The sequence below is a fragment of the Cyprinus carpio genome, chromosome B13, assembly GCF_018340385.1.
Source record: "Cyprinus carpio isolate SPL01 chromosome B13, ASM1834038v1, whole genome shotgun sequence".
Classification (NCBI taxonomy): Eukaryota; Metazoa; Chordata; class Actinopteri; order Cypriniformes; family Cyprinidae; genus Cyprinus; species Cyprinus carpio.
The window spans coordinates 16,055,617-16,069,842 of record NC_056609.1 but is presented as its reverse complement, the minus strand read 5'-3'; the positions used below and the strand labels follow the sequence as shown (position 1 = coordinate 16,069,842).

The following is a 14,226-nucleotide window of genomic DNA, read 5'->3' as shown; positions in this document are numbered from 1 at the left end:
GTATGAGCAAACATGGGCTTAAGGCCAGACAGGATGGAGCAGTCTGAAATATACTGACATCCAATAGGCCATATATCTATTTAATAGTCCATTCTGATTGTTGCAAATGTTGAATGGACACATAATTCTTTCAAACATAATCAAAATGGGATTTCATTGCACATCAATTTTATATTAAAGGGAAACTGCATTTCATATCATGGTGATTAGTGACTAATAGGTTTAAATGAATTAAATATTATGTTCAGTTAACCACAGTTTATTGGGAAAAGGATAATGAAGGCAGAAAGACCAGTGTTCTGACACAAAACTAGAGTTTTGATTTGTTTTGTTTTGTTGGTATTGTAATTGGCATCTCTGTTTGTATTTGCATCAGTAATTCACTAGTCAAAACCAATTGGCCGATGTTTAGGAAATAAATAACAATATTTATGTAGCACTGTATATTAAATATATTAGAATCATGAGTTTAAGTGGAATTTAGTTATGCTGGTATGGGAAATTCTTTGTAAAATAACTATTATGTTGATATATGTTAAAATTAACTGCATGGTATCGTTGTGGTTTGTTGAGTATCTGATTAAACAGATTATTTTTCTAAAACAGCTGTTCTCTGAGTTTCTCCATACATATCCATGCAAATATGTCAATTACCATGTGTTGCTCCATATGTAGAGAAATCATCACATATTTTTCAGGACAGATTTACACAGTCTTTGCTTTAGGAAAACAATATCTCAAATAATTTATTCAAGCAAATCTATGGCCAGGAGTCAGGTTTAAATTTTTTATATGATTTTTCCCCACAGAATTAAAAGATCTAACCACTTACAAACTGGAAATACAAATAATTGATATATCTATTTTTATCCTTCCACCAACCCAAGAACAACCACATGAATATTTATAGAGCTAAAATAACAGTTTAGAAAGCACTGGCTTTGCCTGAAAGCACAGTCGTTTGCCAGTACTAAGAAAGTGGCAGCAGAAATGTGATAAAATAGGACTGTTTATTGCCAAAGATCTCACTGTAGAAATACAGGAGCACATATTACTTGTTACATAAACTTTTACAATCACCCAAATAAAATAACTAATTCAGTAAGCTGATGACAGACAAGTAGGCTATTACTTCTAACCTTCAGAAGCAGCAATTCCTATAACGGAGCAATCTACTGCGCATTTGCAAATCATGTTGCAATAAATTTTAATAGGCGTTATTTCATGCACGACAAGGAGTTGTGATAGCCGTAGCCAGTGTTCCCTTGATTCAGTAATCACTAACCAGTAAATATACTGTAGCTCATAGAAATCATAAGGGCTGATATTTGCGTGTACTGTACACAACAATTTAACTGGTAATGACATGCAGCTCATCCCTCCTTGATATTTTCACAGCAAAAGCACAAGTGCTACTTTTCCCAGTTTTTTAACTGCCTTCTCATGTGCAGAGCTGAAATAATATTTTAAGCCTCTAGGCACTCCACATGCATCTCTTCAGCAGGATATTATTAAACTTCTTCTCGAAGAGTATGTCGTACATCTGTTTTATTCAACGAGGGAGTTCTGCATGAAGAATTCCATTTCAATAATTAGTTCACCTCAGAAATGTCAAGTCAGCGGTGTAAGCGAGTCCATTGTTAAAAAACAATTACAGCCGTGGTGAGAACCTTGCTTTGAAATAGTGCGAGTGAAGCCTTTTCACAACATTCTATTCTGCACCTTGAATTGGCTTTTGCCATGTGAAGTGGTGTGTGATTGTGTGTGTAAGAGGTTTACTGCGATACTATCCGAGACACTCAAGGGCTTCTTTCACAGCGATTGACCCTTTTCATTTATTTATCCACAGTGAGTTGGTTGTGACCTTAGAAGGCTTTTTAATTGGGTTTTCAAACAGTTAGCACATTAAAACAGTATATTATGCAGGAAAAAAGAAAACTGTGAGGCAGTTAAAGGGTTAGTTTACCCCAAAATGAAAAATCAGTCATCAGTTTCTCACCCTCAAGTCATTCAAAACCTGCAAGACTTTAGTTCATCTTCAAAACACAAATAAACATATTTTGAATTCACATATAAAAAAAAAAAAATTCTCCAGTGTGTTATCGCTGCACCACTAGAATTACCGAACAGAAATGGAAAAATAATTATTGTTCTCAAACACCTTTTTCCTGTTTGCCATTGGTCAAGACAAACATATAGCCCCTCCCCAAACTAACACCATTGGCTGAGACACTGTTGCTATGCTGGGCTGGTCAGGATACTCAAACAAACAAAAAAATGTTTTGATAACACCACAGAGCCTCAGTGTTTATACTTTTTTTTTTTAGCATACTCAACCTAAAATTAGCATATAAGCACCCTGCATATTAAGCTGGGATAAGAAAAAGTATTTTAACATCAAACAACACAAACAATGGCCAACGGATAAAAAAGCTGAAAATTACAAATCATCAAGCAGCTTTGAACTTATTATTTTGAAATGTAATAGCGGTCTCGTTTTCTGCTTAGCGACATTCAGAGCTCTGTTTATTTTGTGGGAGGAAAAGGGGCGTCAGCTCATAGAGGAGTGTCTGACTGGATTGTAGAAGAGTGAAGAGCCCTCTGAGAAAGCACTTGTGATCTTTGAGTAAAGCTGTTGTGCTGAGAGGGAGAGGAAGAGGCACTCTGGCACGGCTCGGCTGATATACATAAGAGCTGTGATTAACTGGATTCAAATCCTCACCAACAAGAAGAGCAGAACCCTGCCACACAACAGTGGATATTCATGTGTCTTTCATTTTATACATCTTAAACCTGGATGACAGTTTAATTTTGTGTAGAAGCAGACAACAAATTAATAACAGAAAGAAAACAGACTATTTCTATTGAACACATATATACACATATCTCTGTAGCTTAGCTGAAAACTAGACTGCTGTAACATTTCAAAATAATATGTTCAAAGCTGCTTGTTGATTACACACACTATACAGTATGTCATTTTTTAATGACAAGTGGAAGGACATATTACTTTTAAGGGTTTGGATAAAATATCCATGGCAAAAAAATAAAAAATCTAATATCTTATTGTTATTAATAAATGTTATATTTACATATTTAATATCTACATGTATCAAAAATTACCCATAAACCATTTCACCCCAATATTATAAATGGATAATTGGGTTTTTAAAAAACTGCACTTCCTATTCAAAACAGGTCATTATGTCACTTCAGTAAAAGTTTTAATTTGACTATAGTATTTCATTATTTATAAACTTTCGCATAATTGTTTGATATTACTGTAATATAACTCTTCTGCTGTTATGTTAATCACACAAATGTAATATGATTCAGAAAGATCTTGAATCTTTGAAATGATTCTTACCAAAGAAATGTGAATAAGTAATACAAGATTCAATTTTCAGATTCAGATCACTCTCTCTATGTGTAATATATAAAATATAGAAACAAGATACACCAGTACATAGTCATTTACACTTTTATATGCACTTATATATATTTCCACAAATATACATGCACATTCTGGAATTCTAAAAGTCTAGGTAAAAATCGAGGTTGAGGATTGGCAAGGTAAGATTTTGAAAGGTATACAATATGTTCCTAGTGAACTGCTCATTTCTTAGTCCTTTTTCCCCCACTTGCCTACCCCAGAACCAATTACTCCACGTTTTTCATGTCTCCAGTAATACAGAGGCTCTCCAGCAGAACTCAATTCACGTTGGTAATAAGTCTGTACTCAAACATTTCCCCATGCAGACAGACCAATCTGCCACAGCGCAGCACATATAGGGCTTTTGCATTAGGCAAAAGCTCAGAGGGAATCGAATCCATGAGATATTGCTTTTTTCATTAGGTTGGAGTTTGACGTTCACTTGGCTGAGAATTTGCAAAAATAACCTTGTGCACACCTGGGTACAAAAAGTCTGCAATGTGTAGGTGTTGTCCTACAAATCAGCAAAAGCTTCCATTATTGTTTAATCACCATCATCATCATCAATAATTATAATACTGGTAATGGTAGTCAGATACTGATAGTGATAGTCAAGCTCATTGTCTCACAGACAACAGTCAATCAAGTGAGCAGATGCTTTGCTTTTTGCACCACATGAATTTTCTTTACAGTATGTCAGCATGTAGACTAACATTTTATGGCATTTAATCTGTCAGAATGGATTCTGTCTTCACTGATTCATTCAACCTTTGGTAAATAGAAAGGCCATTCCTTGTACATTTCCCGCAGTGAATTTGATTTAAGGATTCATAAACCTTTTTTCTGTCAAGCCTTCTATTTTGTGAGTGCGTATATGTGTTTGTGTGTGGGTGTGTAAGCAAGACTTTCAATAATGAAGAGCTTTTGGACACAAACTCAACTCAAAGTGTTTCTACCTCAGTAGTTCTTCAAAGAGTTCTTCTTCAAATTTCAAAAAAATTCATTTTCATTAAAATCACTTAATCTTGACTTACGTAGTCATCATATGATTTGTGCTTGGCCTGCAGTAGCGGGGCTCTGTATCCAGGGGTCCCTGTAGTTCCTCTGGCCCGGGGTGCAGACACTCCCCTAGCTAGTGTGGGTGTTGGGACGGAGGTGCGTGTTCCCACAGTTCCTCTGGGTGCTGCTGCTCCTCGTCCAGGTGGAGGGGGTGCAGCTGCCCCCCCTCGACCTCTAAAGACATAAAGTAAGAGAAAATATATGATATAATATATAATAGAAATATATTATTTTTTCTCATTTTATTTTGTTTTTATGAAAATATACATATTATATTTTATATGATAATATTTTATATATTTATTAAGATTTTTGGTGCAGTATATTTGTTGTTATTCTGTTTTTAATTACTTATTTTATTATATTTTTATGTATTTAATATTAAAATAAAATACAAAAAATATTGATAAACCAACTTTCCAATAATGACAATAATTTAACTTAATTTATTTGAATTAATAAAAAAAAAATCAAAATTGTTTGTGTCTGTGTAGATTCAGTTTAATGATTCATATGAATACTGTAAGTCATTTACATTGTACAGTATTTATTTTCTTAGTCGCTTCAATAAAAGTGTTAATTTGTTAGCATATCAGCACCAAACCTTTACATAATTGTTTGATATTGCTGTGATATAACTCATCTTCGGAACCACACACTTCTGTTTAGACACATACCAAAGGCTTGATGCAGTGGCAGCTCTATGCAAAATTAGTGCAGCACAACTCCAGTGTTTACAGATCAAAAAAATTAGCATTTTGTGTGAAGTCATCTGCTGCAGTGCTATAATAGTGGGTTGCTGTTAGCTGGTGTTTTCATCACCAACAGCCTATTAAAGCCCTGTGAACCATAATGCCAGTGATTCAATAAGGTGAGACAGCAGAGTTTTCAAAGATATTGCAATATTCACTGCCTCAGCTTTTTTCTTTCATTGCACTGCTCTGGTTACACACTGTAAGAGTGGCAGTGAAGCATGGCATCAAAAATCAGTCTGTAGAGCACATTGTTTCATTCAGTGCAATGAGAGACAGCTTTATTTCGCTCCCTTGTGCTGCTATTGTGGAATCAAGGGGTGAAGTTGTCCATTTCTGGAGTAATTTTCAACCTGATTACTGTTGCAGCATGGCAGATGGAGTTGGCAGCACTGGTGAATGGCAGATGTTTCGGTCTGTCCAGTTCTACATTTTGTCCATCCAAACCCAAAGATCCTACAGAGACTAATGGCCTCATCAGTGTTGTTGTTTTTGCCATGCTGATTTGTGGTAATGACTTCTCAGGGCACACATTAAGGGAAAGAGGCGCTTTATAGGTTTATCCGCCAGGAACGGTAAACAGAAAGATCATATTTTGAATCTATTATTACTACCTGAGGTAATGCAAGCTGTCGTTGTTTTGGGAGAATCCTAGAGGGATCTTCAGAGGCTCAAGCAAGCCAGAACAAGTGCAGTGTGAAATGTATGAAATAAACATTAAAGATGGTGTAAATAATGTATGACGGTATATATAAGTTATGCTTTTGATGAGAACAATTAAAGCTTCACCTGCTAACCTGATTAATTACATTGAGCCTCAAGGCACATTTATGATGCAATAGTGCACAAATGTTTGGCAGTGAAAAGTGGGCCTCTGTTAGAGTTGTTAACAGTTAGAGTTAAAGCAGTTAGAGTAAACTTGGATGACTTCGGTTTCATCAGAAATGCATTTTTTTTTATTATTGTTATATGATATTTATTATTTTAGATCTGATTTGTAATTAATTTATTAACAAGCACAATTATATCAGTATGTTAGTTAAAGGAATAGTTCACCCAAAACTTATTTCTCATTTACTCATATCATTCCAAACATGTCCACCCTTGTTTATTTTTTATTTTTCAATTTTGGTCCTTTCCTAACTAGTATCATCTTCATTAGCTTAAAACGTCTACCCTGTTAAGGTCTACCTTGTTAACTGAGCCTGAGCTTTTCTGATAGACAGACATTTTCTCCTTCTGATAAGATATGATTTTTTAAACATTTTTTTTTTCTCTCGAAGGGAGAATATACAAGAAATATTCAAAAACCTCTTGCTTTATGTTCCACGGAAGAAAAAAGTCATACGAATTTGGAATGACATGAAGGTGAATAAATGATGGCATACTTGGGTGAGCTATTCCTTTAAGGTTTCTGTGATTGTTCAGAGGGGTGGTGAGGTGAAGCTACTGTACCGGGTGGAGGCTGTGGAGGTCAGACGTAAGCCTCGTCCTCGTGCAGTTCTTCCTCGGCTTGGGTCATCTGAGCCATTCAAGTAGGAGAGCTCACGAAGTTGCTCCTGCCTGATCTCATCATTGTAATCCTGTGGAAAGAAAAAACAGCAAACCTGACATAAAAAATACATTTCTATACAAATGTGAATGTGTCGTATGTGCATCTCATCTGACATGCTTTTACAAAAAGAACTGATCCAGTTGGATGTACATCTTGCAGAAGCCAGTGTCAAAGCAACTGAGTTTTAAATGTATTGCCAGAGCACCAGAACATTGGCAGGGAATTATAAATATGCTGCCAGAAAGTTTAGCTGACTTCAAACAAAAAACAAGGATAAAAACAGAAATCTGTTTTAGGTTGTTTTTCAGATGTGGAGGACAAGAAACATTTTTGCATACATACTGACAAAAAGGCACCATAGGACACGCACTCCAAAATTTGGTGCAGAATGAGGGAACGTGAGGGAGAAAAATAGAGCGCTGGCTTATTAACTTTGTTTGACATCAGCTATCAGTGCATTGTTGTGAAAGAATAATTCCACTTTCTGCATTTATAAAGTCATGACAGGGCCCTGAATCACAAGGACGATTACAGAGTGGATAGCGCTTATTTTATTATCATGTCACTGCCACAGGCAGATAAACGGAGCCTCATTTCCACCAGCCACTTATTTCCCTTCCTGTTTGGCACAACAGCTGGGCACAGGCAAATATCAGACATGGCAGCTAGAAGAGAGTGGCCTTTCCACAGAGATATGCTCAACCATCAATAAAGATTGCACTGCTGAGATTTAGAGCTGATTTTGTGTCCAAGAAATGGGCTCGGGCTTGTCCATTGTTAAATAAAATGTAAATATACCAAACACACTGTGTAACTGCCAAAGCTACTGTATATAATATGACAAAATGTTTTTTTTTTTGGAATGCAGTCTCTTATGCTTGTCAAGAGTACTTTTATTTTATCAAGGAATGCTGTAATATTGTAAAATACTATTACAATTTAAAATAAAACTTAATATATTTTGAAAAAAATGTATTCCTGTGATGGCAAAGCTGAATATTCAGCAGGCATTATTGCAGTCTTAAGTGTCACATGATCCTTCAGAAATTTGATGCTTATTATTATTAATGTTAAAAACAGGTTTGCTGCTTAATATTTTTTGTGGAAACCATGATACATTTTTTTCCAGGATTCCATAATGAATAGAAAGTTCAAAACAATAGCATTTATTTGAAAGAGAAATCTTCAGTACCATTATAAATCTCTTTGCTGTCACTTTTTGATCAATTGAATCCATCCTTGATGAATAAAAGTATTAAGTTTCTTCAAAAAGGATCACAAACATAGTGCATTTATTAAAACACTACATAAATATCCTTCCACTACAGTACTAATTGGTGAAGCTTTTGGAAATAGGACAAATGAGGGGTGATTATTTCACAGTCCTCAGAAGATATTCTTAATAACTGCAGAGATCACCAAAGAAATCTAAAACCTAGAAGTAGGAATTTTGATCATTTCTATAACATGTTGAAAGGTGGGAGGTGTGTTAGGTTGTTGGATCAGCGCTGTTGCCAGGGCAGCCCATGTCGTAGCCTAAACAATCTGACTGCATTCCTTGCCTTGAGAAATGAGGGTAACACATGGACAGACAGAAATGTATTTTATACTGATCAGATGTAATGAGCATTCTGATGGACTCATTATGTAGAGAGTCTAGAGGTAAAGCTAATTATGGTCTGAATCAGATTTAATAACAGCGATAATGCATTGATTCAGGATATAAACAGGGAGTCTTAGAAACACCAGGCCAGATTGTGTCCAGCAAGCCAGTAAGGCTAAACAATTAAATAAATAAAATAAAAAATTCTTGCTTTTGCTTTTCAGTTCCCATATGAGTCTGTACATCCACTCTGTATTCATGGTATATATTAGACTTCCTCCTGCAAAATCTAGCCAGTTTCCTTCTTAATGAGACTACAGTCAATACATGTACAGTACTGCCGCTGAGGAAAGCCCACTCACACCTACTAAAGATGCTGCGTTTTGCATGAATCACTCTTTTCCTTTGGCAGTGTGTGAGATTGTGTAATCGTATTCACATAATGGGCTTTCTGTAGGCTTTATCAACAAAGGTTTAGGCCTATCAGTCGTCCAGGTTGCAAAGGCATTTTGTTTGTTTGTTTTTTTAAAGACATATTCATTGTAATGTTAACCAACCTAATCTGGAATTACAAAATTCATTCAATGGAACTTCACAATTCATAGTGCAATTTAATCCAGAGCTAGAGATAATCTGCATGCAGCTTTATTTTATTGACAATGATACATACATAAATCATTGTCTCTATGCTCTATTGTTTTTAAAAAGACACTACTTTTATTCAGGAAGGATGCTTTAAACTGAATAAATATGATAGTAAAGACATTTTATAATGTTACAAAAGATTTCTATTTCAGATAAATGCTGTTCTTTTAAACCTCACACAAAAGAGTCCTGAAAAACAGTATCATGGCTTCGACAAAAATATTAAGAAGGACAACTGTTTCAAACTGATAATAAGAGCAGTAAATCAGCATATTGAAATGATTTCTGAAGGATCATGTGACACTGAAAACTGGAGTAATGATGCTGAAAAATCAGATTTGCCACCCTATACTGTATTTAAAATCCATTTATTTCGTACTAAGTATAGTTAAAATCTCTTAACATATTTACTGACAGATAACTCGAGACTTGCTGATATAAAAAAATATATAATTAAACTTTATTTGGTGTACTACTTGTGCACAATGCAAAATGTTTAATATTAGGTCTAAAATAAAAATATACTAAGTATATCTTTAATTGTACTTGATCTCTGAATAATTGCTCTTTAAATGCAAAATGTTTAAAGTGTACCTGAAGTGTACTTGCAATAGTTCCACTATAACAATTAAAAATATACTAAGTATATCTTTAATTGTACTTCAGCCCTACTTCAGCACAATTAAAGTGCATATTACAAAGTAAAAAATTTGTTGTTACAATTTAGCAGACTTTAAGTATACCAGTTTAGTATACTAAAAGTATAATTGCAGGGTATTTTATTAAGTAAATAAATATTAAAGTGTATTTATAGTATACTTATAAATAAATGCATTTCAAATACATTTAAGTATATTTATTTTCCACTATGGCAACTCAGAAATAAATTACATTTTAAAAAATAATCAAAAAGAAAACGATTCTTCTGAATTGTAAAAAATATTTCAGAATATTACATTTTAACTGTATACTTTTAATTCAATAAATACAGCCATGGTAACTATGAAAGATTTCTTTAAAAACATTACAAATATCTTACTAATGGTAGTGTATGTGTTAGTTGGGAATTATTTAGAAGCTGAGTCTCCCTCCCTTTGCTAACAGCTTTCACTCTTCTGGGAAAGTTTTGCAGTAGCCATTTTCTCTCATTCAACACAAGAGCATCACTAAGGACAGGTAATGATGATGATTCAGGGGGTCTGGCTTTTAGTCTGTGTTCCAATTCATCTCAAGTAGGAGTTGAGCTTGGTGCAGGTCAGTCAAGTTCTTCCACACTTGAATCAGTAAAACATTTCTTGATAGACATTTCTTTCTACACTGTGTCATTGTGATGTGTGATACTGGAACAGAGAATAGCTTCCCAAAACTATTGCAAGAAATAAGCACACAATACACTAGAATGTCATAGCATTAAGGTTTGTTTTTACTGGAATTAAGGGGCCAAGCAAAATCCTTTCATTAGAAAAGGGCCACAATGTCATGTCTCTATAAAACAAATGCTATGACATATTCACATGGCTGCCTAGATACTATTAACATTTCAAAGTGCACCATCTTGAGATGCCCGCACACTCCATTAATCCTGACAGGAATCAAGCTTTCGGACAAAGATAAATGAGTAGACCACTATAAACAAATTCAGAGACCGAAAGACGTGAAGACATTAGCTCCAAATCCTAATGAGCTGCCTTGCCGCCCACTGCCTGCATAGGAAGCTGCTTTTATGGCAGAATCCTAACTGAAATGGATACACACATTGCTGTCTTAGAATCTGGCTAAAAAAGAAGGCATCATTATTATGTCAAGAGCATGTCTATTTTCAAACACTTAAAGATATAGATTAGAAACAGAGCTATTGAGACTGAAAATGCATCTGCTTCTGCATTGGACATAAAGATAAAACAGCAGTACATATGGAGGATATGACCAGACCAGTGATGCAAAGATGTGGCCCAAGAAGCTAAGAGCCTGCCTAAAGCCCAGGGCAGGAGATGTGAATGTAGGGAATCTCTCCTAGAACGCTTCCTCCCTGAGGCCAACAACTCATACTGCTACATTAATATTTACAGTATGGACTATATACAGAGATATTCATTTGACACATTCATTACCTTTGAAAGCTCCAGGACCCATTTTTTTCTAACGTTACAAGTAAGCTAGTGTGTGTACATAACTGTTCAAAGGTTTGTGGTTGATAAAATTTTTAAAATGTTTTGGAAAGTCTCACCAAGGATGCGTTTGATCAAAAATACAGTCCAAACAGTAATATGGTGAAATATTATTGCAATTTAAAATATCTGTTTTCTATTTTAATATGTTTCATGTAATTTATTGCTGAAGATTTTCAACAGCCATTACTCCAATCTTCAGGGTCACATGAGCCTTCAGACATCATTCTGGTATTATGCTGATTTGGTGCTCAAAATTAAATGAATGAATGAATGAATCTTACTATTTCTACTACTATTAAAAAGTTGTTCTGCTTATTTATTTATTTGTATAGATTGAACACATTCATTTGAAATCTCTGTGGTGAAATTAATGTGGATTTGCAAAATACATTATCAGAAAATAGCAGTTCTCTCGGTTTCTAGCCAATTCCAGCTATTAAACATCCAATTTTGTAAGGCAGATGTCCAATGTATATATTTAATCACATGCATAACTCTATAATCTCTTTTTTTTCCCCTACGCAATAAACATGAACAAATTTATGTATGCAGGAGAGCACTAGAGTTCAGTATTGGTTGGTGCACTCATCTCATCTTGGCTTCCAGCTCACCATCCCTCTCAAGGAATCCAACTGTATGAACTTACTGGAACAAGGAATTTCTTAATCTCCTCCAGGGCATGGCTCATGCGGGAATAGGCTTCTCCAGGTGGTGCGAAAACTTCAATTAAAACATGAAGATCGTTGCTCAAATGGGCATATTTCGCCTCTCCACTTTTCCTCAGCTCTTCCTCCTAGAGATGGAAAAATATCAAGTCAAGACTTCTGTGTGAAGAATTAATTATCATTAATGAATTAAATAAATAGTACTTTTTTCCACCACCCCCAATCCACATTATGCATATTTTGAACTGAGAGTGAACTGGAAAGGCATTAAAGGGATAGTTCACCCAAAAATAAATTCTATCATCATTTATTCACCCTCACGTGGGACATTTTTCAAATGATCTTTTTGACCCACATAGAAAGGAAAGTCATACAGGTGCGACATGAAGGTGACAGAATAAGAATTTTTAGGTGATCTGTCCATTTAAGAAAGAAGCTCTTTTTGATTTGATGATGTTCTTTGAATGTATTTTGACAAAATGTCACAAAATTACTTTTTTAGCTCACATTTAATAATAATTCTCATAACGGCATAGGAAAATTGTGAACAATGGTACCTATCAACACCCTTACTCTGTAACACAGATAATGGGTATGTAGATACTGCAAATCAATATGCTTAAATCTTCCCAAGGGCTTTTTGTCAGAAGTAAATTGACACTGTCACCTTTCTGATTTAATTCTGCCATCAGAAGAGCAGAAAAGGGTGATATTTCACAGAAGTATTCAGATCTTTAATTCTCTCTGATTGCTGAAGGTGTTCTGTGGCTCTTCAAAAAACTTAAAACTTCACAAAGATTGTAATTATGGTAGCCAACATTTCTGTCTAATGTTGATTTCCATTCGGCTATGGCTTCTTAAAGACAGGAGGGCTTTGATGTAGGGGCCATTCACAGACGTCTGATCGCTGATTCGGGCCCTTGTAGCCCCTTCAGCTTTAATAAACACTTACCGATGCCATCTCTCTATCAAGTCAAAGTGACCAAAGCACTTTTTCCATCATGCTTTGCATCGACGAAAGGTCAGGAGACACTTAAGCTTTCACAACATTTCTGAGAGGCGTAATCATATCCATATACAGGCGCTGACGAATTGTGAAGATGTGATAATTTTGCGAGCAGACACAAATATATGAGTGTAGGATGGACGCTGTGGGTGTTCTGGATTGACTTAAAAATGGACAGACAAAAGGGGAAGCAGGAGATGTTGAAAAGTCTGCTGCCTCATTTACAGTCCTCTGGAAAACCGTTCGTCAGATGACATTTGTTCTGTTTCAAGCCTGAAAGCTTTCACGTTCCTTTCATGTCAATCCATGAAGTAAATGTTCTGTTGTTTCAAAAGGTAGGTCTGTCTCCCAGGATGCATTTCAAAAGGCACTCAAGTAAGCATGTCTAAGCACAGCAGAATCCTCTTCAAATGTGACAAAATGAAGGGTTCCTCAAATTTATTCCCAGTAAAGTACAAATAGTGAATCTGACACTTATAAGCCTGACAGTTATCCAGCGCCCCTATAGAGTTAAAGAGCTCAGATTTGAAAAATTTGAACAAAAGCTTATAAAGCTAAATAAAATCTATTCCTGAAACTCATGGAAACTGCACTATGGGTCATAATAAACGCTGCATTTATATAAACATAAAATTAAGGATATGAGTTAAATATTTCTGCTATGTATCCCCAGATATAAATTGTTGTTTTGCTTTGTGGTGAATGTAATATCCTGAAATGTTTTTTTTTATTATTATTATTATTATTATTATTATTCAGTCCATTTGCTGGCCTTAGACACGAGGGTATCATTCTAAATCCAATATTCTTTGCTTTGCTGATCCTTTGATGTAGAGACTCATCAGTTTGATGTAGACAGCAACAAGTGTCGGCCCAGATCCGGCCCACATCTGGCCCACATGGATTTAACACGGGCCAGATATCGCCCGGATCTGGGCCAACACTATGTTGCTGTCTGGTCAGCAGGACTTTAAGATACTGCACAGACAAGTCTATAATGATGCACAGCAGACTCTTAATTTAACATGTACTGTATAACAAACCTGTACCAGCTCAAGGTGACTCTTTATAATGGAATATGTTTGCATTAATGATTGCCTTTGGGATTTAAAACAATCCAACAGGCTCTTGTTTGAGTTCTGCCATAAATTTAAATAGATTTCAGACCATGGTTCATCCGCATTGTTAAAACAGTGTGAAATTCTGGTGAACAGTGTGTTTGTAAAACTTAAAAAGGAACCTTCTGCTTGTAGAAACTCCCCACATGGCTATTATATATCAGACAATGCATATTCCTGTCTCATTTGGACCACTTTTAAGCATGTAATAATGTAAGA

General features: G+C 35.3%; 1 protein-coding gene across 7 annotated transcripts in view; it reads right to left on the bottom strand.

Moving 5' to 3' along the window:
* khdrbs2 (KH domain containing, RNA binding, signal transduction associated 2) overlaps positions 1–14,226 on the bottom strand; it is a 63,573-nt gene that overhangs the window by 15,489 nt on the left and 33,858 nt on the right. For all 7 annotated transcript variants that reach the window (XM_042736874.1, XM_042736873.1, XM_042736875.1 and 4 more), the window contains exons 4-6: positions 11,865–12,011; positions 6,700–6,827; positions 4,468–4,666 (exon numbers count right to left, since the gene is read on the bottom strand). In XM_042736874.1, the coding sequence (XP_042592808.1) occupies positions 4,468–4,666; positions 6,700–6,827; positions 11,865–12,011 (474 nt within the window). The remainder of the gene's footprint in view (positions 1–4,467; positions 4,667–6,699; positions 6,828–11,864; positions 12,012–14,226) is intronic.